This window comes from Salmo salar, chromosome 26 (assembly GCF_965601325.2).
Source record: "Salmo salar chromosome 26, fSalSal1, whole genome shotgun sequence".
In the NCBI taxonomy this organism is placed as follows: Eukaryota; Metazoa; Chordata; class Actinopteri; order Salmoniformes; family Salmonidae; genus Salmo; species Salmo salar.
The window spans coordinates 20914966-20941138 of NC_138316.1; the positions used below are offsets into that span (position 1 = coordinate 20914966).

Consider the following 26173-nt stretch of genomic DNA (forward strand, 5'->3'; position numbering starts at 1 on the left):
TTTTCAAAATCAAACCAATCAAATGTATTTATAAAGCCCTTCTCACATCAGCTGATGTCACAAAGTTCTGTACAGAAACCCAGCCTAGAACCCCAAACAGCAAGCAATGCAGGTGTAGAAGCACGGTGGCTAGGAAAAGCTCCCTAGAAAGGCCAGAACCTAGGAAGAAACCTAGAGAGGAACCAGGCTATGAGGGGTGGCCAGTCCTCTTCTGGCTGTGCCGGGTGGAGATTATAACAGAACATGGTCATGATGTTCAAATGTTCATAGATGACCAGCAGGGTCAAATAATAATAATAATAAAACATACACTGATTTCATTAGTATGCACTGGATGTGTATCATTCAAGAAAGGCACATCATGCTTATCATAACTTCTCATATACACAGTCCTGGCAGTGTAGACAAATTACTTATACTAGTGGCTCAGGGATGGCAGTCAGTAGAAATACAGTTCTTCAGTTTTTTCAGATATAGTTAAATATTATCCAATAGATAAAAAAACAAACGATTATCATCACCGTTGTGGAGTATCAGTGATTAAGCTGTTAATAAAGGCACAACGTATCTAAATTGTACATATTTGTACATAATTTGACTAATAATAAAATAATATTGCATCTCATTTATAGAGAGCAAACTAAAAATGTTAGAAAAAGATACAGTATAAATATAAACCTTTATACATGATAGTGAATTCAGAATTCCATAAACCATACAAGAACATTCACTGTAAACCAAACCAAACATAATTGAATACTTTAAAGTATTATTTACAGAACAGTAGACTATTTACACAATATGCAACATATTCCCTTATACAGTATACTGAATAGCTTTCATAAAAAGTATTTCTTCATGTGATTACTCAATGTTAATCTTTGCTGTTATCTCCATAAGTTTCATGAAAGGTGTGTAGATTTTGGATGGGCTTGATCTTGCTCGAGAACAGGATGGGGCTGAAATGTCCGTCTCTGGACTTGAGGCTTTATCTGTGATTGGAACTGAGGCAGACTCTTCTGTACTGGACTGATCAGGGCTTAGAGGGCCAGACGTAGACAGCGTTGGACTGGTTAGTGTTCCAAAGGATCTTGAGGAGTTGGTTGACAGATACCTGCTGTACTCAGGAGGAGTGTACCTCAGTAAACTAGACTCCAGTCTGCTGGGTGGCGGTAGACCTGATCTGAATGTCCTAGACTGTCCTAGGTATTCTGTAGAAGAGGGATGGATTGGGGTTTGTCTGGGTTGGTAATGTGCTGCTGGAGGTTGGACATTAGTTTCAATCTCATACCCTTGTATTTCAGGTCTGTGGAAGTAAAATGAGAAAACAGAATGAAAAACTTAAAAGAGAAATCCAACTACAGGAAATGAAGCCACGTGTATAGTAGAACCAGTGGTTCATACCTGGGGAGCAGATCACAGCCCACTCCTATCTCTCTGGTTTGCACAACTTCCCTTGGCGCACTCTGTACAGACATAAAATACTTCAGCTTGTCTTCTAACTCATTATTCTAGGAGGAAGGAACAAAGTCAGATCATGCAAATGAGGTGGAAGTGATGTAATTCAAGTGGACCAGACAGAGACAGATGATGTCACAAAAGGTGCAACACTGAATTTAGAGGTAGAGTAATGTCAAAGCACAACACACAGATTGACGATCCAAAACGTAGGAGAACGCTGGACATGAATGCATCCATAAAGTTAAAGTTTTGAAAACCACACCAACATTCATAATGTTCGGGAAGTGGACAGTACATAGTGTGGTCGCAGTCCAGTCTTACCTCACACTCCACAATAGCAATTCTGTCCAGAAGCTCTGAGATGAACATGTCCTTCTGTGCCACTTTAGCTCGTAATGATTCAACCTTTACATTTTGAAGATGAAAAAAAGAAACAAACTTTGCATATCAGTATAACATTCATATGTCAGTGTACTCATGTTTCCATTGACAGTGAGACAGAGAGAGAGAGAGAGAGAGTAAGAGAGAGTGAGACATTTCTTAGTCATTCACCTCCTCTATCATGCCTTTGACCTTCCTCTGCTGACAGAACACCATGTCATTCAGGTGTTTGATTCTCTCACGGAGCTCCCCTGCCTCCTCTTCCAACTTTTGAGAACTGTAATAATGAATTATAGTGTTATCACTTCAGGATATAATTTCAATGGGATGGAACATATAAAATGCCATTTTTGTTTTGGCATTTGTACCTCTTTGCTACAGTTGCATCTGTTTTGTATGTCACCTCCATCAAGCGTAGACGCTGTTCACATTCCTGCAGTTTCTTCTGAAGATGGCCCTTTTCCTGAAAAAAAGACATATTATTATAGTATTCTTGCCCAAAGGACTTGACATATTACACCTAAATTCTATAGATATAAAGATAATGTTGCATGCATTATTGCATGCGTTATTCTGGGTCTTACCTGTCCCATACAGTCCAGCAGGCGCTCCACCTCACTGATCCTCTGGTCCCTTTCAGCGATCTTGGCCTCCGCAATCTTAGCATTCTTCTCTGCCTCCTCTAATCGCCTAATATACTCGTCAATTTGGGCCTAGTTGAAAAACATTGATGTTAAACAAAATATATTAAAAGCTTTAAGGCAGAGAACATACAATTTAATCTGGGCTCATTATCATATCAACACTTGGAAATTAGGCTACTCTACATTTAACAGTACCATAGTGAGTTACTTGTACCACTAGAGGGAGACTCCTACCACTTGTATGAGCAGAGTGAAACTGAAACCTTTCATACTGTTTACATCACATGAGGTTGGTGGCACCTTAATTGGAGAGAACGGGATCATGGTAATGGCTGGAGCGGAATCAGTGGAATGGTATCAAACACATGGTTTCCCTTCCATTTGCTCCATTAAGGACATAATTATGAGCTGTTCCCCCATCAGCAGCCTTCTGTGGTTTACATATACACTTTTCATTAATATGTAAGATGGTGAAAACATCACCGGCCTTGGTTTTCGCATGATTAATCGATCACCGCCCTTTCTCTTCAGGCAGTGGCTTGCGCGAAGTGATATCAGAAGGAGACTCAGCAGTACCTGTAGCTTCTCTATCTCCTCTCTGTGTTTCCTCTGCTCCTCCTGAAGCCTCTCCTCATACTGTCTCTGTAGCCTCGCTGTCACCTCCTGCACTGCATGGCTGTTGGCCTCCTGAGACGACTCCACCTGGACAATACAAGCACACATCTATCGGTCAATTTCATACAACAATGTGACGATTCAAAAACCTGCTAAAGAAAATTCATGTAGAAATGTCTGTTGTTTCTGTATTTTTCTAGTGAGTCCAGCATGAATGTTAATAGTTCAAATCTGGAGGACTGGTTCTTTGAGCTTGAACTGTATGTCAATGACCTGTCATTCATCATCACAGAATTGAAGTTCAGTGGTCAGAGAGGACAAAGCAGGTCAGAGAAGGCCAATCAGTCAAAGGATCAGGGGAGTCACAATCGAACATTGAATGAAATAACCAGAACCTGAAGTGTGTGAAATCAAGCAGAGCATTCTGAGACTGAAGTAGAGAGGTAAATGAAAAGAACGGAGTAAGCCACAGAGAGATATCAATCATATAATGCAGGGATGGTCACCTTTGATGGGGGTGTGGCCACAAAAAATCTAAACTCATTATAAGGGGCCGCATACCCACATGTGCATACACTGCCTCCCACCACATTGCAAGCAAAACATTTTAGCAGCCCCCCTCTTGACAGTGGAGAGAACATTTTTACGTTTTAGAGTTAATTTCATGCAATTCTACACATTTTGCAATGGGGCGTACAGAAAATGTTGCCGTTTTTAAGCAAGTTTACTGCAGTTTTTCACATTTTGCTATAGGGTCGGAGAGATTTTGCAATTTTACAACAAATATAATGCAGTTCTACACATGTTTCCATAGAATGCCGAGGGCTCCTTATAGACGCAATGCTCCCGAGTGGCACAGCAGTCTAAGGCACTGCATCGCAGTGCTAGAGGTGTAACTACAGACCCTGGTTCAACCCTGGGCTGTATCACAACCTGTCGTGATTGGGAGTCCCAAGGTCGGAGTCGTCTGGGTTAGGGGAGGGTTTGGCCAGGATACTACACACGGACGTCACGCGACTCTTGGCGGCAGTAAGAAAGCCATCACCATCTGCGCCCATTCAACATAGCCTAGATTTAGATATGTATTAATTCTAAACAAAATAACTGTTGGGGGTTTTCATACGCTTACAGTTATGTTTTGATTCTTACTTGAGCAGACGCTAAGATTATATTTGGTTTTGATCTTTTCAAAATAACTATTTTGGATGCGGCAGTTGTTAGCTGGAATGATACTGTAACGGTCATTACAATACTTTATATGCTGTAGCAAAAGCTAGCCAAAGAGCTAGCCAAAAAGTGTTTTAAGTATAATGCAGTTGATTTGCGATGATGACACAAACATTACATTAAGCAGGACATACATACGAGCTTTAAAATCCAATTATAATCCAAAGGTAGTGTGAAATGCACTCATTAGCAACATGTAAATATAGGCTTTTTTTGTTGGCGTTCTATAAGAACTCCCTCTTGTTCAAGTTGCGCGCATCGTCCTCGTGCGGCAATGTTCGCAAAAACAGAAAGGGGTCTATGGCTCGGAGTCCGCATTGACATGATTGGTTGACGGTAGGTGAGGGCGGGAGGTCCTGTATAAACACAAACTCACTTCCTTGACAACTTCCTTCACAACAGCTCTGCGCTGCTCTGTGAAGCGCAAGAAGTATGAATGGCCTGACTGCTGCAGAATCCGTATCACCCTAAATGCTACATGGCCAATGCAGACGACAGGATGACCATGCAGCTGCATTCAAGCTTTGTCGTGGATTTTAACGCATCCTCTGTACTTTACATCAAAAGAAAGAGAAGAAAGATAACTTTATTTTGATGGCTGTTCATTTTTTGTGGAATTGGAAAAAGTATTAATTTAATACAGTTAGATGCGCTGAAATGAAAGCAATTTTTTTAAATGAACACTCGGATTATAGTGATATGTCTGATATCGCAAACAAGGAACGCGTATGGATTTTTAATTCGAGGCTATTGACACACTTGTTGAATTATGCAGCAGAACGTGACAATAACAGTCATTAATTAGGCAGTCTAGACAGCGCAGGTAACTGCAGGTAGACCTAGACAGAGCAAGTTTTTGGTGGTTGCAGCCCTGTTCCATCCCCCTATGCAAGGGAATAATCAACAAGGGGCGATGTGTTCTATGGAAAATAATGAAAGAAGTGGAAGGTGTGTTCCACCACTCTAGGACCTCCCACAGAGTTACATTTTTACATTTACATTTTAGTCATTTAGCAGACGCTCTTATCCAGAGCGACTTACAGTAGTGAATACATACATTTCATACATTTGATTTTCATTTCATTCATTTTAATGTTGCATTATGCATTATTTTCCAGAGAATGCATAGAGCCCCAAATTGATTATCCCTTGTATACGTAACTCATTTGCCGCTAGAAATGTGTTCAACATCCACTGTAGCTAGCACGTTTACTCGATAGCTACAGTAGTTGCCTTGGTAATCAAACAAAACAAACGTGTTCGTTTAGACCCAGATATAACAATAAGATACGTTATACAAATCTTTGGTTTAGCTAACCAAACCATCAAAACCAGCTCAAACATAGAACATGTAAGAATGAACTATAGCCATTGAATTTTACCACGGTGATATACTATGCGTTATCCGAATATAATGCACGTTCTATAATGCCCTTCAAGCCAATCATATACGAGTATTCAACAACGCCACTTCTGAAATGTTTTCAATCGAATTGTAGAGAAACATGCTTCCTTTAAAAAACGGAGAATTAAAAATTGGTCTTGCCCCTGGTTCAGTCCAGAGCTATCTGAAGTCATACACAACAGAGACGCTGCCTGGGCCAAAACTAGATTCACAGACTCGGCCCAGACTGGCAGTCTTTCAGCGGATTGAGAAATTGTGTGTAAAACTAGTTTAAAAAAAAACCAAAGCTGATTATTATGTTAATACAGTATCTGAATGCACAGGGAACCCAGCTACATTTTGGAAAGCTAATAAGTCCTCCAATAAATTAATTTAGATTCTGGCCCTATTACTGACAACATTTATATCATTAATGCATTTAATCACCATTTATCTCTGCAGACTATATATTTAAATGCATTTCAAAACCAGCTCTTGAAAAGAGTAGTTTGGATGTTGATGGGGAAAATCTATTGACTGATACAGAAAATGCTGGTCAGGAGTTTTCTTTTCAGAAATTCACTGATAAAGAAGTCCTGGATGCTATGCTAACATTATACAACAACAAAAATCCACAGTGGCTAATCATTTGGAGCCTGGTCTGCTTAAGTGTGCATCTCCCTTTATTTCTGGCTCAGTAGCCCACATGTTTTATTTAACATTGTTATCAGGAAGTATTCCAAAAGCATGGAAATCCGCATATGTGCTGCCACTCCATAAGGGTGGGGATTCAAAACTGCCTTGTTTAGCAAAGATTCTTGAATCCTTGGTTAATGTACAACTTCGTTCCTTTTTATGTGATAATTGTATTTTTAATATAAACCAATCAGGGTTTAGGGCTGGCATGGTACTACCACAGCAGCCACACTAGTTGTTAATGATCTTGTCAATGCCTTGGATGCTAAAAATAGCTGTGCTGCCTTGTTTATTGACCTGTCAAAGGCATTCAACACTGTTGGTCATTCTGTTTTGCGGAAGAAGTTATCAAGAATAGGCCTGGGATATACAGCCTGTTTATGGTTTCAGAATTATCTTAGCGACAGAACTCAGGCCAGCTTGACAGATGGGGTTAATTCTGAATTTCTTGAGATTCAAAAAGGTGTTCCTCAGGGTTTGATTTTGGGTCCATTATTGTTCACCTTGTATATTAATGACACACTGTTAATACTTGTAACATTCATCTCTATGCAGATGACACAGTTTTGTATTCCTGTGCCACCTCGGTGCAGCAAGCCATTCGTGAACTTCAGCATGGCAATGATTCAATTCAGAAATCACTTACAGATCTTAAATTAGTGTTAAATACAAGTAAAACCAAGCTCATGCTGTTCTCTAGGTCACAAAATGTTGACCCTGAGGACTTGCATATTTGCGCTACAAATGAGGCCCAAATTGAGCTTGTTTCTCAATATAAGTACCTGGGTGTCTGGATTGATGACAAGTTGTCCTTCGTAACGCATATAGAAAATCTGACTAAGAAGCTAAGATCCAAGATAGTTTTTTTACATTGAAATAAATCATGCCTCAGTATTGAGGGTGGCAGCATAGCAGCATAGCCTAGTGGTTGCAAGGTTGCAAGTTCGAATCCCCGAGCTGACAAGGTACAAATCTGTCATTCTGCCCCTGAACAAGGCAGTTAACCCATGTTCCTAGGCCATCATTGAAAATAAGAATTTGTTCTTAACTGACTTGCCTAGTTAAATAAAGGTAAAATAAAATTGCTCGCATGCAGCAACCTCTGTTTTGAAACCCTTGGATGCAGTCTACCATTCCGCAATAGATTTTATCACAGGAGACAATTTTAGGAGTCATCATTGTAGTCTATAAAAATGTGGGATGGACCTCTCCGTCTGTAAGAAGAGAGCTGCATTCTCGTATTTATTTACAAAGCAATATTACAGAAACTCCCTTCATATGTAACTTCATTAATTAAGTTAAGTATCATAACTTACCAAACCCGTTCTCAGGAATGGATAACAGTAGAGATTTCTTCAGTCTCCACAGATTTGGTAAAATCTGCATTTTGTTTTTTTGCCCCTAATTTGTGGAACAGTCTGCAGAGTTCACTGCAGTTACATGTGCTGGTGCCACTCAGGCAGTTTAAATTATTGATTGAGGACCTCTATGTAGTTTAATGGGATTGCTTTTATTAATATGTTTATTTTGTTATGGTGGGATATATATATATATATATATATATATATCATATATGGTCTGATATACCACGGCTGTCAGCCAATCACCATTCAGGGCTCGAACCACCCAGTTAATAAGTACATTTATATATGCAAATACACACAGTGTATTTACACAAATGAAGCCCATATAATTGTCTTTATTTAGCACACACAAAAAACTGATACCATTAGAAAATGTATATATATAACTGCAAATCTGACAAATGTAATACCTGAATTCCCACCAAAATCCCTGAACATTCATTATTTGTGTTTTTTTTTTATTTAATTTTTTATTTAACTAGGCAAGTCAGTTAAGAACAAATTCTCATTTACAATGACGGCCTACTCGGACGACGCTGGACCAATTGTGCGCCGCCCTATGGGACTCCCAATCACGGCCAGATGAGATACAGCCTGGAATCAAACCAGGGACTGTAGTGACGCCTCCTGCACTGAGATGCAGTGCCTTAGACCGCTGTGCCACTCAGGAGCCAAATAGTGTGTTCCCTGACCAGGAATTGAACCCAGGCTGTTGCGGTAAGAGCACTGAATCCTAACCACTAGACTAAACCATCCATCGAATTGATTTTAAAAATTCAAAAAGTTTTGAGTATCTTCATCCAGTGTCCAACTTTTGCATTTATTGGAATTGTTTTTATAACCTTTTAACAATTGTGATGACCGTTGCTACTTCATGGCATTCGTTCAGGGTGAGGATGATGTATCCTGTGATCACTAATGACTAGAGTAAACTGTGCCCCACAAACAAAAAGCAAACGCTTAGCAGGACTGTGCCATCCACTGTGTGGTGCTGGTGTGCTGTGTTTATAGTAGTACTCTACCTTCAGTTTGAGTGTGTGGTTCTCAGCTTGGGCAAGTTCCAGCTGCTTCTCCCTCTCCTTCAGCCTCTCCTCGGCCTGCTGAAAGGAGCTTCTCAGGCTCTTCATCTCATCCCGGGAGTCCACACGATTGTGACAGCTCTCTAGTAGAGATTTCTGCAAAGGAAGCTAGTTCTTTAATTCCTCATACCAACCATGGGCATTATTGCATGCAGCAATCATGAGCAGAAAGATTGACTCATACACTGAAACTAAGATTAACAGCTTCGAGCTACTTTATAAAACAAACATGTATAATGAACCAGACAGGATATCCTTCACTCTCCACAGATCAGTAGAAGAAAGAAGTATAGTGCTGCACATCTCTGTTTAAGAGGATTAAGACTTTCCATGGGGGGGTTATGAGACATCCCACTGGGCAAAAACTGGTTCAATCAATGTTGTTTCCACGTGATTTCAACCCAAAAATTATATGTGATGATGTTGAATCAAAGTGGAAAACTGATTGGATTTGCAAAAAGCCATCAACGTACGGGAATTTCATCTTTTTTTCACCCAACTTTTAACTTAAATCCAATCACAGGGTGACATTTTTGGTTGATTTCACATTGAATTCACAAATGTAAATCAAAACTAGACATTGAACTGACGTAGGTGCCCAGTGGGATGGCCGTGACGAGACAGTGACAGGCCTGTTTGACAGTGTTGTTGATCCTGTACCTGGAGGTCGATGTTGGAAGATATGAGGGAGCTGTTCATCTGGTCGAAGCTGTCCATGGCTGCAGTCCGAACCCTCACCTCTTTCTCCAGAGTCTTCCTCTGGGAGTTGGCAGTCTGGAGAGACACACATGGCACACCCAATTCTCAGATTTTGTATCCATTTTGTGTTTATAAGAAGCTGTTAGCTGTCTTATTAGTCATGTGTGTCTTGGTGTATTGTCTTACCCTGATGTCTTGTGATAGTTTCTGCATCGAATGTTGCATTCCTCCAAACTGGCCGTACATCCGCTCTCTGACCTTCTCCAGGGAATCTCGCACCTGTGCAGCACAGAGATAACACACGATTGAAGTAATCCATCCTTATTGCTTAATTAGCAAATCTATAATATTGTCCATGTTACAGAATCCTGGTGTTAGCTCTTGGATACCCTGCAGGCCTGTCAGGTGTACTGTACTATAGGTCTCTGCTCTGTTTACACTCCTTAACTTGGATCAGCTTCATCGTTATCTTCTCAATCTCCACTCACCTCCTTGATGTACCTCATCTCATCCCTCAGCTGATTGACAGACAACTCGCACGCCATCACCTCCTGCTGTCTATCCGAGCCTGTCCCCTGCAACACACCGTACACCTTGGGCCCGTGCTGCCGCTGCAGCGACGTCTCTAGCTCCCCATTGGTCGCTGCTCTGAGGTGCTGAGGGAGACAGGATCAACCCGGTCAGGTTTCTATCTAGGCAGACTTTCTACCAGCCTGTAGATGTGTGTGTGTTCGCCTCTATCTGAGTGTTTGTACTTTTGCATATGTGCGCATGCCCAGGTATTTCGAGCATTGCTGCTGAGCACTTGAATCTGGAGGTTGGGAAGCAGGGATGGAAACAGGGTGTAGTGAGGGTGTCATGTTTCTGCAACCCAGTACATGAGCTCCTGCTGTCTCCCTGCTATTGTTCCTCTCCAACAGGGCTCTCAAGGAGCACAGGTGCACACTGACACAGGTCCTTTGTAGCTCAGCAGTATCAGGAAGTGGCTCTAGCACCTTTATGTTATCTTACAGTAACATACAGTATGAGAGGAATCCACGGGGTGACACAGATACAGTATCTTATCAATTTCACAATAAATAAGTCTTACTGTGTGAAGAAGCAATATGTTTCCATTGTTATGATCAGACAGGCAGCCAGCCCACATTTGAGTCCGTTATCTACCCTACATTATTCAACAATAGTGGAGCCAAAACAATGGCCTGCCCTACTATGCCACAGACTCCAGTATAAACCATGGAAGGTGATTCTGTTTGCCTTTGACGATAAATTCGGGACACTCAAAGTCGTATGATATGTTACGTTTGGTATGGTTACATAAGTCAGATAGTTACTTAAGGCAAAAACAAAAGTATTGTGGGTGGGCGTCTAACGCGAATGTCGAGCAATCCAAAGATTGCGAGTTCAAATCTCATTACGGACAACTTTAGCATTTTAGCTAATTAGCAACCTTTCAACTACTTACTACTTTTTAGCTACTTTGCAACTACTTAGCATGTTGGCTAACCCTTCCCTTTAGCTCTTTTAGCTAACCCTTCCACTAACCCTAACCTTAACCTTAACCCTTTCAGCTAATCATTCCTATAACCCTAACCTTAACCCTTTAACCTAACTCCTAAACTTAACCCTAACCCCAACCCTAACCCCAGCCTAACTAACATTAGCTAGCTAGGTAACGTTAGCCACCTAGCTAGAATTCGTAACATATCATACATTTAGTAAATTCCTAACATATTGTAGGTTTTGAAAATTCGTAACATATAATATAAATTGTAATTTGAAGTGGGTGATGGATATCCCCAAATTAATACATACCATACGAAACACAACATATCATACAAAAATTGAGAGACTGAAATTCACGTACAGAATAATACAAAATGCTCTGAGACCAGGTTGTGCACACAGGTCCATATGACCTCTGTTTCTACCAGAGGCAGAGGGTTGTACCCAATACTACACATCGACAACATTTGTTTAACATACACAGAAATCAATACTTGGAATTATCTGAGGATAGGTTATATCAAGGATAGTACAAAAGGTTCTAAATGTTCTTGTTTATATACAGTGCATAGCTTGCATATTTGTGTTTCACACGCCAATAGCAGAGTTGACCACAAATTCAGGAAGTTACTTCCCATATTCTCACCATAACATTCTGTAACTTTCCCTTTCAAAAGCCTCTATGTAGGAAACCATGATAGCTTTTTATGTTGTGGTTGTGGTAGTTTACCTGTACAGGTAACTCACTGCCAGCTGGCCTCTCTCGCTGGATGAGTGTGTTCTTCTTCTTCCATGTTCCGTTGACAACCCTCTCCTCTTGCTGAGAAGACAAAAGAAACAAATGAACTGTGTGTTCACAATGTCTGGAGATATTTCACAACCCCGTAATCTGATTATTACTGAATGCTTGTAATATTCTGTTTGCAAATGATATGCTTCAATGTACACAATGCATTCCCCTCTTTCAGATAATGATATGGGCTAAGGGTAGAGATTAAATGCATGGATCATGTACCTGTTCTCATCAAACTGTTGATGACAGATTACCATCTTCGTTGAACATAGTCTACTGTAGTTTTGATCACTGGGAATAGTCATTATACTCATTTCTAAACCACATCTTAGTCTTAACCCATACATTTTTTTTTAAAGAATGGTTTGGACTACCGCAATGCTTTGTGGGGAAAGAGCTAGGAGAAGCCTAGTTTCTGCACTTACTGACAGACATCAACAACACAGGATGGTAATTGATATACAGTACCAATCAAAAGTTTGGACACGCTTACTCATTCAAGGGTTTTTCTTTATTTTTACAATTTTCTACATTGTAAAATAATAGTGAAGATATCAAAACTATGAAATAACACATATGGAATCATGTAGTAACCAAAAAAGTGTTAAACAATATATTTTTGATTTTCAAAGTATCCACCCTTTGCCTTGATGACAGCTTTGCACACTCTTGGTATTCTCTCAACCAGCTTCATGAGGAATATTTTTCGAACAGTCTTGAAGGAGTTCCCACATATGCTGAGCACTTGTTGGCTGCTTTTCCTTCACTCTGCGGTCCAACTCATCCCAAACCATCTCAATTGGGTTGAGGTCGGGTGATTGTGAAGGACAGGTCATCTGATGCAGCACTCCATCACTCTCCTTCTTGGTCAAATAGCCCTTATACAGCCTGGAGGTGTGTTTGGGGTCATTGTCCTGTTGAAAAACAAATGATAGTCCCACTAAGCGCAAACCAGATGGGATGGCATATCGCTGGTTAACCTGTCTGGGCTAGGGGGCAGTATTTTCACAGCCGGAAGAAAAACATACCCAATTTAAACAGGTTACTACTCTGGCCCAGAAACTAGAATATGCATATTATTAGTAGATTTGGATAGAAAACACTCTGAAGTTTCTAAAACTGAGTATAACAGAACTCATATGGCAGGCAAAAACCTGAGAAAAATACAACCAGGAAATGAAAATCTGGTGCCTGTAGTTTTTTCAAGTCATTGCCAATCGAACACACAGTGAGTTAGGGTTGATTTTGCACTTCCTAAGGATTCCACTAGATGTCAAACAGTTTTTAGAAAGTTGTTTGAGGTGTCTATGATGAACAGAGACTGAACAAGAAGGCTGGGAATTTGGTGACCGAGGGAAGGACATCAGTTCATTGGTGCGCCTTCACGTGAGAGGTAGCTGTGTTCCAAAACGTTTTTCAAGACACTGGAATGGTCAGGTTGGAATATTACTGAAGTTTCACATTAAAATGGCCCTAAAGATAGATGCTATACAACGTTTGACATGTTTGAACAAACGTAAATATATATTTTTTTAACTTTTCGTCGTGACATTTTCATCGCGCGTCCTACATTTTGAGTAGCTTACTGAACGGGCAAACAACATGGAGTTATTTGGACATAAATTATGAACTCTATCGAACAAAACAACATTTATTTTGGACCTGGGATTCCTGGAAGTGCCTTCTGATGAAGATTATTAAAGGTAAGGGAATATTTCTAATGCTATTTATGCATTTAGATGACTCCAAAATGGCGGGTATCTGTAATTGCCTGATGTATTTTTCTGAGCGCTGTACTCAGATTATTGCAAAGTGTGCTTTCCCAGTATAGTTATTTTGAAATCTGTCAATGCAGTTGCATTCAGGAGATGTTAATCTATAATTCTTTGAATAACAGTTTAATATTTTATCAACGTTTATAATGAGTATTTTTGTAAATTGTTTTGCTGATTCACCTGCAGTTTTGGGGGAAATACATTTTCTTAACGTCACGCGCCAATGTAAAATGCTGTTTTTGGATATAAATATGAACGCATGTATTGTCTAACATAATGTCCTAGGAGTGTCATCTGATGAAGATTGTCAAAGGTTAGTGCATAATTGTAGCTGGTTTTCTGCTTTTGGTGACACTTGTCCTTGCATTGAAAATGGCTGTGTGTAATTTTTTGTCTATGTACTGTCCTAACATAATCTAACTTTATGCTTTCGCCATAAAGCCTTTTTGAAATCGGACAACATGGTTGGATTAAGGAGATGTTTATCTATAAAATGGTGTAAAATAGTTGTATGTTTGAGAAATTTGAATTATGACATTTTGTTGTTTTCGAAATTGGCGCTCTGATTTTTCACTGGCTGTTGAATAGTGTGCACGGTGGGTGGGACGCTAGCATCCTACTAGCCTCAAAAGTTAAGTGAGCCTTGAATTCTAAATAAATCACTGTCAGTGTCACCAGCAAAGCAGCCCCACACCATCACACCTCCTCCTCCATGCTTCACGGTGGGAACCACACATGCGGAGATCATCCGTTCACCTTTAGTAATGGTTTCTTTGCAGCAATTCAACCATGAAGGCCTGATTCACGCAGTCTCGTCTGAACAGTTGATGTTGAGATGTGTCTGTTACTTAAACTCTGTGAAGCATTTATTTGGGTTGCAATCTGAGGTTCAGTTAACTCTAATGAACTTAACATCTGCAGCAGCGGTAACTCTGGGTCTTCATTTCCTTTGGCGGTCCTCATGAGAGCCAGTTTCATCATAGCGCTTGATTGTTTTTGCCACTGCACTTGAAGAAACGTTCAAAGTTCTTGAAATGTTCCGGATTGACTGACCTTCATGTCTTAAAGTAATGACAGACTTTCGTTTCTCTTTGCTTATTTGAGCTGTTCTTGCCATAATATGGACTTGGTCTTTTACCAAATAGGGCTATCTTCTGTATACCACCCCTACCTTGTCACAACACAACTGATTGGCTCAAATGCATTAAGAAGGAAAGAAATTCCACAAATTAACTTTTAAGAAGGCACACCTGTTAATTGAAATGCAGTTGACTACCTCATGAAGCTGGTTGAGAGAATGCCAAGAGTGTGCAAAGCTGTCATCAAGGAAACGGTTGGCTACTTTGAAGAATCTCAAATCTCAAATATATTTTGATTCGTTTAACACTTTTTTGGTTACTACATGATTCCATAGGTGTTATTACAATGTAGAAAATAGTACAAATAAAGAAAAACCCTGGAATGAGTAGGTGTGTCCAAACTTTTTACTGGTACTGTATAAAAAGCTCCTGTTTCTAAGAAGAGAAAATAGGAGCTTCCATCCCAAATAAATATTAGCTCAGAGGAACTTCAGCCAAGACATCTACTCTGCAGCCCATCAAGCCAGAGAGAGAATGTGTCCTTCGCACATCCAGCAGAGATAAGAGATGGGGAACAATGACGCCACTGTTGTTTCATGGCCTCCTGAGCTGGACGTTGCTTCACATTTCCACACCAGATAATCCACAGAGAGAGCAGGCTGACGAGAAATTATGAGGGGCTCCAAATAGGCAATGTGAATTCCAACAGATGGGAGAGAAGAATGGCCGGCATTATGTTTTATGGCCAGTGCTGTACACACCCTCTGAAAGAACTCAATATGTCAGCCTCTATTGCGTTTTAAATATTACAATATAGGTGTTTCAGCATGTATTCCAGGGAGCATTTATTCCAGTTTTGTCCTGGATTCTTTGAAGCTGAAGCTGCAACAGAAACAGATTTTTCTTCTTCTATCCAGTCAGATAAGGGGCTGTGAAAATTGTTTTAATGTCCTGCCAAAGGAATTTGACCCTTACTGAACTGACAGTGTTATGTATTAATGGAAAACCAGATGAGAGAGGCCTAGTCTGAAGAACTCAAAATCGAAAGCAATGGGCAATATTTGCTTCTACACTCTTAGAAAAAAATTGTTCCAAAAGGGTTCTTCGGCTGTCCCCACAGGATGAACCCTTTTTGTTTCCAGGTAGAACTCTTGGGTTCCATACAGAACCCTCTGTGGAAAGGGTTTTACATGGAACCCAAAAGGGTTCTACCAGGAACCAAAAGGATTCTACCTGGAACCAAAAAGGGTTCTTCAAAGGGTTCTCCTATTGGGACAGCTAAATAATAATTTAACGTTCTAGATAGCACCTTTTTTTCAAAGAGTGTACTATTCACTACTTTAATTGACATAACGCTATCTAAGCTTGGCTGTGTATCAAAATTGCTTGAATAATGAAAGACTCCACTGTGCTATATACCTCTGTAACACTGCTTTGTGCCCTGAGCTTTTTTCCTTTCCTTAGGACATGTACAGTTGAAGTTGGAAGTTTACATACACTTAGGTTGGAGTCATTAGAACTGTTTTTCAACCACTCCACAAATTTCTTGTTAAAAAACTGTAGTTCTGGCAAGTCGGTTAGGACATCTACTTTGTGCATGACATAAGTCGTTTTTCCAACAATCGTTTACAGACAGATTTATTTCACTTATAATTCACTGTATCACAATTCCAGTGGGTCAGAAGTTTACATACACTAAGTTGACTGTGCCTTTAAACAGCTTGGAAAATTCCAGAAAATGATGTCATGGCTTTAGAAGCTTCTGATAGGCTAATTGACGTCCTTTGAGTCAATTGGAGGTGTACCTGTGGATGTATTTCAAGGTCTGCCTTCAAACTCAGTGCCTCTTTGCTTGACATCATGGGAAAAGCGTCATACCGCTCATGAAAGAGAAGCCTTCTGTTTCCTAGAGATGAACGTACTTTGGTGCGAAAAGTGCAAATCAATCCCAGAACAACAGCAAAGGACCTTGTGAAGATGCTGGAGGAAACAGGTACAAAAGTATCTATATCCACAGTAAAACGAGTCCTATATCGACATAACCTGAAGGCCGCTCAGCAAGGAAGAAGTCACTGCTCCAAAACCGCCATAAAAAAGCCAGACTACGGTTTGCAACTGCACATGGGGACAAAGATCATACTTTTTGGAGAAATGTCCTCTGGTCTGATGAAACAAAAATAGAACTGTTTGGCCATAATGACCATCATTATGTTTGGAGGAAAAAAGGGGATGCTTGCAAGCCGAAGAACACCATCCCAACTGTGAAGCATGTGGGTGGCGGCATCATGTTGGGGGAGGTGCTTTGCTGCAGGAGGGACTGGTGCACTTCACAAAATAGATGGCATCATGAGGCAGGACAATTATGTAGCTATATTGAAGCAACATCTCAAGACATAGGTCAGGAAGTTAAATCTTGGTTGCAAATGGGTCTTCCAAATGGACAATGATACAAGCATACTTCCAAAGTTGTGGTAAAATGGCTTAAGGACAACGAAGTCAAGGTATTGGAGTGGCCATCACAAAGGCTTGACCTCAATCCCATAGAAAATTTGTGGGAAGAACTGAAAAAGCGGTGCGACAGGGGCGAAAATCTGATATCAACTTTGGAGGGGACAATTACATGACATTTTCTCAAGAGCAATTCCTGAGGGGGACACCAAAAGTAGTGCTGTAACACATAGCCTACATTGTAATATGGTAAATGTATATTGAGGAACCAAAGAAATAAGGTGTTTGCCGTACTCCTAACTACCGGTACCCAAAACTACACAACTAATCACAACAGCAATACCATTGCCTTTAACAAATCTTAGTTCAGTCACCAGTTTAAGTTGAGAGTGGGGGTATCCATGGCATTTTCCAATTATGTTCCTATTTTACAAGTCCAAAAAATTTAGAACCTTTCATAATGTTGCCAAACAAAGACTCAACAAACTTACCTGAGACTCCCTGTCTCTGCCAGTCTGTCCCTGCATATCTGTCCCCAACTCTGCTGTCTGTGTGCCATCTGTTGCCTGCTCTGCCTAATGACATCATTGTGAAACATTTCCATTAGAATTTCATTTCTTTCTTATGAACATTTTATCAACTAGTCTTTGAGATATTAGGCTACTAGGGTTCTTAATATGCATTTTGGTGTATTGAAAAATACTCTGATGTCCGTCTTTTATTTTTCTACCTGGCTGGCTGGCTGGCTGGCTACACACACAGTGTGTAGGTTATTTACAGTAGGAGATGGGCTTCTATCATCTTCAATCATTCTATTTGGGCTTCGATCTAAAAGGTAGCTAGCAAATGTGAAACGGATTAAAATGACAAGAGTTGACAGCTGTATGAGTTCACCATTTACACAACATATGCTGCAACCTTTTGTAATTTTAATAGTTTGTTTCATATTGGCTGACTTCCAACAATAGCTGAATTTGCAAAGCTAGCGAGCACCAATTCAGTTTCAGTGGTGTTTGCTATAATCTTTGCTACCCGGGTTAAATAAAGGTGAAATAAAATAAATAAATAAAAGTTCCCTTGCGACAATTTAGCTTTTGCAACGAGACCATTAAATATATTTAAGACAATGGTAGAAGAGAGTGTAGTTCTGTTCAGTTTGGATTTCAGTTTATCGCTAACCTTATCACAGGGACTTTGAAGCACTAACTTACATCATCTGCATGCTGATCTTGGAATAAATTGACGATAGCAAAGATTCCATCTTTGACGACGCCACATAAATGGAATAGGTACTAGCTAGCTTAATAGTTAATATTTGCGCGCTAGCTCTGCATATTCAGCTAGTGTGTGTGCGCGATTGACTGGATTAACTTCACGTCAGTTACGTACATTGAGTGCCTTTCAGACAGTAGATACGACCTCTCTGTTACCTAGCAAGCTAAGGAACTGGCAGTGGATCAAACCATTGTGAGGCAAAGGGTGGGGGGGTCGCAATCTTTTGAAACTTAAAAACGCGCTATTAAGTGTCTATAATCAGCACAATTGCTTTCATTGCGTATTATTAATATTATATCAATTACATAGTTATGTTTCAGTGATATATTGGGGGGACAAATCATATTTTTTCCAGGATGGGGGGGTCGTGTCCCCCCCGTCCCCCCCGGGATTTCCGCCCCTGGTGTGCAAGCAAGGAGGCCTACAAGCCTGACTCAGTTACAGCAGCTCTGTCAGGAGGAAAGGGCCAAAATTCACCCAACTTATTGTGGGAAGCTTGTGGAAGGCTACCCAAAACATTTGACCCAAGTTAAACAATTTCAAGGCAATGCTGCCAAATACGCATTGAGTGCATGTAAACTTCTGACCCACTGGGAATGTGATGAAAGAAATAAAAGCTGAAATAAATCTATTGTTCTGATATTTCACATTCTTAAAATAAAGTGGTGATCCTAACTGACCTAAGACAGGGAATTTTTATTAAGATTAAATGTCATGAATTGTGAAAAATTGAGTTTAAATGTATTTGGCTAAGGTGTATGTAAACTTCAGACTTCAACTGTATGTGGAACTTACAGTACATGTCATGTAGAATTTAAAAGATTTACTAATGTAACCCATTTGATTAAAATGCCTTAACTTCAAAAACACCATCCATTGACTCAAGCCCATTGTGTCAGTGGGGGTCTTACATTGCAGGCATGTAAACTTTCAGTCTAGCACCTCGGTGCCACAGTTCCATGCAGTTCACATGGAGCAGATGCATTACACCACATCCAGGTCAGAGTCACTGATAAGCCTGTCTCCCACGGAGTGTCGGGTTACAGGACACGCCCTTTTTAATTTCATGGTAGATCACCACTTTCTTCATTGTCCTTTTCCGAAACATAATATCTCTGACTTAAACGTAAGATGTTTCCTCCCTCCTTCACTTAACTATCTTGTCATATGTGTTTTCTTTCTTCGTTCTCGCCATCTCTTTGTGACACCACTGTCTTTTTGTCTCTTGCTACCCAGGTTTCACTTCCAAATGACTAACAAACCAAGAATATGTGCACAATATGGGAGTGTTACCTATAATTACCTATATTTTCAATTCCTCTGAAGATAACATCTACAGTGAGGGGAAAAAGTATTTGATCCCCTGCTGATTTTGTACGTTTGCCCACTGACAAAGAAATGATTACTTTATATTTTTAATGGTAGGTTTATTTGAACAGTGAGAGACAGAAAAAACAAACAAAAAATCCAGAAAACCGCATGTCAAAAATGTTATAAATTGATTTGCATTTTAATGAGGGAAATAAGTATTTGACCCCCTCTCAATCAGAAAGATTTCTGGCTCCCAGGTGTCTTTTATACAGGTAACGAGCTGAGATTAGGACCACACTCTTAAAGGGAGTGCTCCTAATCTCAGCTCGTTACCTGTATAAAAGACACCTGTCCACAGAAGCAATCAATCAGATTCCAAACTCTCCACCATGGCCAAGACCAAAGAGCTCTCCAAGGATGTCAGTGACAAGCTTGTAGACCTACACAAGGCTGGAATGGGCTACAAGACCATCGCCAAGCAGCTTGGTGAGAAGGTGACAACAGTTGGTGCGATTATTCGCAAATGGAAGAAACACAAAGAACTGTCAATCTCCCTTGGCCTGGGGTTCCATGCAAGATCTCACCTCGTGGAGTTGCAATGATCATGAGAACGGTGAAGAATCAGCCCAGAACTACACGGGAGGATCTTGTCAATGATCTCAAGGCAGCTGGGACCATAGTCACCAAGAAAACAATTGGTAACACACTACGCCATGAAGGACTGAAATCCTGCAGCGCCAGCAAGGTCCCCCTGCTCAAGAAAGCACATATACATGCCCGTCTGAAGTTTGCCAATGAACATCTGAATGACTCAGAGGACAACTGGTGAAAGTGTTGTGGTCAGATGAGACCAAAATGGAGCTCTTTGGCATCAACTTAACTCGCCGTGTTTGGAGGAGGAGGAATGCTGCCTATGACCCCAAGAACACCATCCCCACCGTCAAACATGGAGGTGGAAACATTATGCTTTGGGGATGTTTTTCTGCTAAGGGGACAGGACAACTTCACCGCATCAAAGGGACGATGGATGGGGCCGTGTACCGTCAAATCTTGGGTGAGAAGCTCCTTCCCTCAGCCAGGGCATTGAAACTTTGAACATCCTTCTCTCCTTTCCCACTGTGCCTCCTTACATACTAATCCTCTGTTTATGTTCAATCTGTAAAGGCCTCTGAAGTTAATGGGCTGGGATAACTATTAATGTAATGTGCGATATGTCCTGGCCGCTCCAGAGCGCTGCTCTTGTTAGCGCTGGGTGGCTCGTTAAGTAGGCCTAGCTTCAGCACAGACTGATACCACATTGCAGACTGAAGCGCACAGCTGGCCGTGGCAGAGTGGCATGGCCCTCATACGACTGGCACAGATGTGAAGTGTCATCAGCAGGGCCCTGAGTATTTCCAGACCACATAACTAGACCAGGAAAAACTCAGGGTCCTAATTAACTAGGGCCCAACGTTGTTCTTCTCTGTGCTGCTCATTGTTCAACCCTGACCTGGCTGTCGTCTTTCATCAGTAGTAATGCTGTAAACATGCACAGGTTCCTGAAGGGAAACACCTTCAGATTACACCATTAGTCACGCTGCTATCAGCTGAACTGTGATGGTAAAGGGGTGAGGCAGGTTAGAGAAACAGTGTACAAGGTACAAAGAACAGCATGGACCTATCTCTTTGCTTTCTGTCACTATCTCAGTCTCTGTGGAGGAGCGACCGAATCATACTTCCCCTAACCTCAATGTGATTCTAAGCAGCACACTGTGTGCTGTCAAACACTTACATTACAAACTAGCTGATGTAACTTTGCCAGACCACAGCTTCTCAACACAAACAGAGCAAAACGGCAAACCACCTCTGGCAAACAACATGTCTGCCTTTATTATGACGTAGGCTACCCATGTGTACTAAGTAGGTACCATGTAATTAAAAAGAGTTCCGTGATTGTTTAGTGATAGTTTATTGGCTAAACATTTGTATAAGACGACCAATAAAATGTTACAGTATGATGCCATCATGTGTCGTGTACATTATATATGATATACGGCATCTGAAAACAGACAACAGTATGCGGGTTCTGTGTAATCCTGTTGTCAGCTAGACTTGTGCATGCTGAAGAGAGTTCTACTGTAGATGAAAAGGGACACGCAGCTCCTAACTTTGTGCAGAGTACTGTGAAAACCAGACACAGCTGTGTATGTGTCACGTATACTCCCTCTCCGGCCTCTAGGTCATCAGGCTGCTGATTATCCCGCACACCTGTCACCATCGTCTTGCGCCCCTGCGCCCCATGACACTCACCTGGACTCCATCACCTCCTTGATTATCTTCCCTATATCTGTCACTCCCCTTGGTTCTTTCCTCAGGTGTTATTGACTCTGTTTTCATGTCTGTGCGTTGTTAAAACACTCACTCCCTGAACTTGCTTCCCGACTCTCAGTGCACTCGTTACAGTATGTACTGTACACATCCCTGTGTGAATACAATTGCATAACCAACAGCCCAGATAATATAGCAGCAGTAAATCTCAGTGGTTCCACCTTTCCCCCGTCTCTGTATTGTGTAGACATTTCTTTTTAACCTTTATTTCACTAGGCAAGTCAGTTAAGAACATTCTTATTTTCAATGACGGCCTAGGAACAGTGGGTTAACTGCCTTGTTCAGGGGCAGAACAATAGATTTTTACCTTGTCAGCTCAGGGATTCAATCTTGCAACCTTCCGGTTACTAGTCCAACACTCTAACCACTAGGCTACCTGCCGCCCCGAACGCTACAGTCCATGGAATGTTTCTAGAACTGCATCAAAGCTGGTTCCTACTTCACAATTCCCACCTGACTTGAGTGTGTTTGAGGGATAGAGAGGGCTGTGAATAGGAAAGGGAGAGAGGCAGAGCACACAGACTACAGGTTGAGGAAGCGACGATGAAGGAAGGGGAGAGAGAGAAAAGATAAATCCAGGCTCCATAGGGTGGTGAAGATGAAGACATGTGACGCTGACTGGGTGTGTGAGGCTGACTGGCTGTGTGGCTGACTGGGTGTGCGTTTTGAGACTCACTATGTCTGAGGTTGGTTTCTTGGTCTCATTCTGTCCATTGTCTCCTGTATGAAGAGTTAGTCTGAGTCGCCGGATCCTCCTCTGGGGGATTCAAAAACAGACAGAAACACACACCGACATAAAAAGAAAATGTCAACGTCACTCAGTTCAAGCTCATGCATCAGTAATCAATGTCATAGTTGGATGAAAACTAAAATGTGTTGTGTTCCCCAGTGTCACTCTTTATGACATAAAAATGGATTGGTTCATATATAATGTGATCTAGCATGTGAGACACAACATTTGTGTTCTAATGAGCCTGATTGTTCTGTTACAATAAGCAGTGGAATGTTTCTGATGGGGTCCAAATACAACAGGTCACCATCAGTATTTATAATTATAGACTGTGAAACCACAAACAAAAATGATGCAAATTTAACTGCAATGAGGTAACAGCATCAATATGCCTTATACCACTTCAAGCTAGCACTATCTTGTTTACAAGTACAACACATCCCTTTAGAACCAAGGTGCCCTAGGAGCTGATTAACATACTGTAATTGCTAAAGTAATCTCTTGGTTGAGAGTGAAACATGACACTGTAATCATCATAAGGATTAATCCAACTCCATGTTGGCTTTTATGTTGGCTATAAATCCTTTGGTGTCACTTCATTAGCTGTGAGAATGGCTTTTATTGGCAGTTTAAAGACGCTGTCTGCTAGGCGCTCTGGGCTGATCAAATAAACATGACAGCCCTGCCTCCCAGATACTCTGCTCTCATTACAAGCTCAAACAGATACACATATCCCTGAGCCACATGCAAAATTTCAACATACCGGCAACACTCAAAGAGTGAGAATGATTAGTTGTGATGTAGACATGCTACGAAAACTAGCCTTGAGCAGCCAGACGTGAGGAAAACAGATTGAGAGAGAAAAGTGAACGGGGAGTGGGGGGAGCGGAGACAAAAGCAAACAAACACCAGATAGTCTACAAACACACTGACTTACACAAACCAACACGCCATGCTACTCATCTGACAGGCGAATGAGTGATGTTTGGGTTCTATCCTGGAACAGAGTGGCCCTCTGGGGCTCCTTACCTCACTGGGCTGCTCTGGACTGTCCTCGGTGGTGGTGACCGATCCTGGTGAGCTGTAGCGTAGCATGTCTCCCCTGGCCTCTGTCCACTCCCCTGTTATCTCTTTTCCTCTCTCCCTCCCTCTCTTCCTCTCACTCTCTTTCTAGACTACTGTACAAACTCACACAGCCCCCAGCTCCAGCCAATGCGAGAAAGACTAGAGAGTGAATGAACAAGAGGGGAGGGGAAGAAAGATCTACTCTGACAAGTTTCTCTCTTCAGTGTTATGTAGAATTAATTTTCCAGTTGATGAACACGGCCTGGTATTCCTGTTGAGTGCCAGTCAGTCAGTCAGGGGCTAGACTACAGCCCAGCTCCACACAATCCCTACTGCTCTGCTACTGTATAGAACTATGACACTGTCCCAGCCCAGACTGTAGACAGCACCTGACTCTACCTGGCTGACTGCGTCTCTCTCTCTCTCTCTCTTTCCCTGAGCCTCCCATCAGACCTGTCGGGCCACATTTCACCCACTCTCTTGCTCTGCGCCTCCCACCTGGGTTGGGCTGTCACAGGGTGGGCTCTCCCAATCATGGACAGGTGGAGCTCTATGGCACATAGCCCCGTTTACAAAGCCCCGTTTACACCATGCCCAAACCTGTGGGTTTTGTGATCTGATCAATATGATCAAATCACTGTCTGATCAAGGTTTGTCAGATCTACACATGGTTTTAAAATGTGTCTCTTATCCATCCAATGTGTCCGCATTGTGATCAGATTTCTTGGGGCCTCCCTGTATGCAAAACACTCAAAGTACTGTAATATATTTAAATTCAAAATATGCCATTCTGTTCTTCAAAAGAAAATAAAAAACGTTTCAAAATGTTGTTGAAGACCTGCCCTTAACAAATTAATAATTAATTCATGATCTTTGTGATGGTGTTTTTTTTGTGTATTTTAACACTTGAATTGTGGTGTTTAAGTGGTTTTTCGTTTGTACTTACTGTATGCAGTTACATTAAACTGTTTTATATGAAATACATTTTCTTTCATATTCTAATGTTACCTAAGACCTTTATAAACACAACCAATGATTATTTTTGCAATAGCATATATGAAACGTATTTATTAGACTGTTAGAATGTTCACGTCCAAAAGACTCATCACTTGCTCGAAGGGGGGTCCCTCGAGGCCAGGCTCTTTCTAGTGGTAAATGGTTTGACCATCCAGATCTGTTTACACTTGATTGATATCCAGATACAATGGGTCCCTGACTACCTCCAGAGGCGGTCAGAAAGATCTGATCGCATTCAGATCACAATGTGTTCTTTAATCGTCTACAACTGTCTTAAGAAATGTGTGCACAATCAGAATGTGGACAAGATCAGGACAAAGGATGCATGTTAGCACAAGGTGTAAACTGGGCTAGAGAGACACTTTATATCCTCTCTCATGGCAGGTCGATACTGTAGGTAGCCAGGCTAGGCAGGACTGCTTCTGGTATTGTAGCAGTATTGAGTGCCTGCAGTAAAGACATTGAATGGTTTGTGGGTAATCATGTGTGAGTTGAATTACAGTAAGGTTGTATGGACAGGTATCTGTTTGCATATATTCAGGTTTCTATCGTGTTTTAAGGCTTGGGGTGAAATGTGTTGATGATATGGCAGGCTGCTCATTTAAAATGTGATAGTTGATATTTGATCATTATGGGAGGAGCTTTTGACAAAGAGGGGTTGCTGATCCTTCCAGAGTTTGCAGTGAATGTGAAAATACAGATAAATATACTACTGTACCTTCCTTGAGAAAAATGCATAAAGTAGTTAACACATTTATCTATGTCACAATGGGGGATCACATTCCTGGCATTGATATGGTCACAACTCTATGTCCTCCCTCAGCAGAAACAGACACAGAAACTAAACTAAAGTTCAGGGTATTTTCTTTGGTCTCATAGTAAAACCAATTGCGTAACAGGTCATGTTATACAAAGGCAGTGAGTGGAGGCATAGAAAAGTTCAACTGAAATATATCATATGTTTCAACAAAGATGCGCCAATATGTAAAGTAAGTAAATTCTCTGAATAGTATCAGTGTTATTTCCACATGTTTAGGTTAACCATTAACCACACAACAAACAAATGGTTTTGTTTACTTCTGCAATCAGTCAACCAGCCGCCTAGTATGACCACCCTTTCATGCTATACAGATCACTTCTTAAAGTAACACAGTCATGTATCAAACTCAGATGCCATATTTCACTATCCCATGAGTACTATATGTCAGGTAAGGTGTGTTGATTGTAATCTTAGTGTCTTGCTTCTGGGAGGCACTT

The 26173-nt window shown here is 41.0% G+C and overlaps 1 protein-coding gene across 3 annotated transcripts; it reads right to left on the minus strand.

Annotated features, from left to right (window-relative positions):
• LOC106587321 (myocardial zonula adherens protein) lies at positions 1–24376 on the minus strand. Of its 3 annotated transcripts, none has more exons than XM_082969507.1 (15): positions 23864–24376; positions 22781–22861; positions 17643–17726; positions 11787–11876; positions 10039–10206; positions 9737–9829; positions 9512–9625; positions 8795–8947; positions 3063–3188; positions 2427–2555; positions 2211–2305; positions 2014–2119; positions 1783–1866; positions 1405–1466; positions 1–1306 (listed from the first exon to the last, which is right to left on the minus strand). In XM_082969507.1, exons 1-15 carry the CDS (start codon positions 23927–23929, stop codon positions 865–867), a joined length of 1893 nt encoding a protein of 630 aa, XP_082825633.1. In that variant the 5' UTR covers positions 23930–24376; the 3' UTR covers positions 1–864. The 3 variants fall into 3 exon arrangements, with proteins under 3 accessions (XP_082825633.1, XP_082825632.1, XP_045565076.2); XM_082969506.1 differs by having other exon boundaries at positions 1405–1511; XM_045709120.2 differs by lacking the exon at positions 17643–17726 and having other exon boundaries at positions 1405–1511; positions 23864–24374.
• Between the last annotated feature and the right edge of the window lie 1797 nt (positions 24377–26173).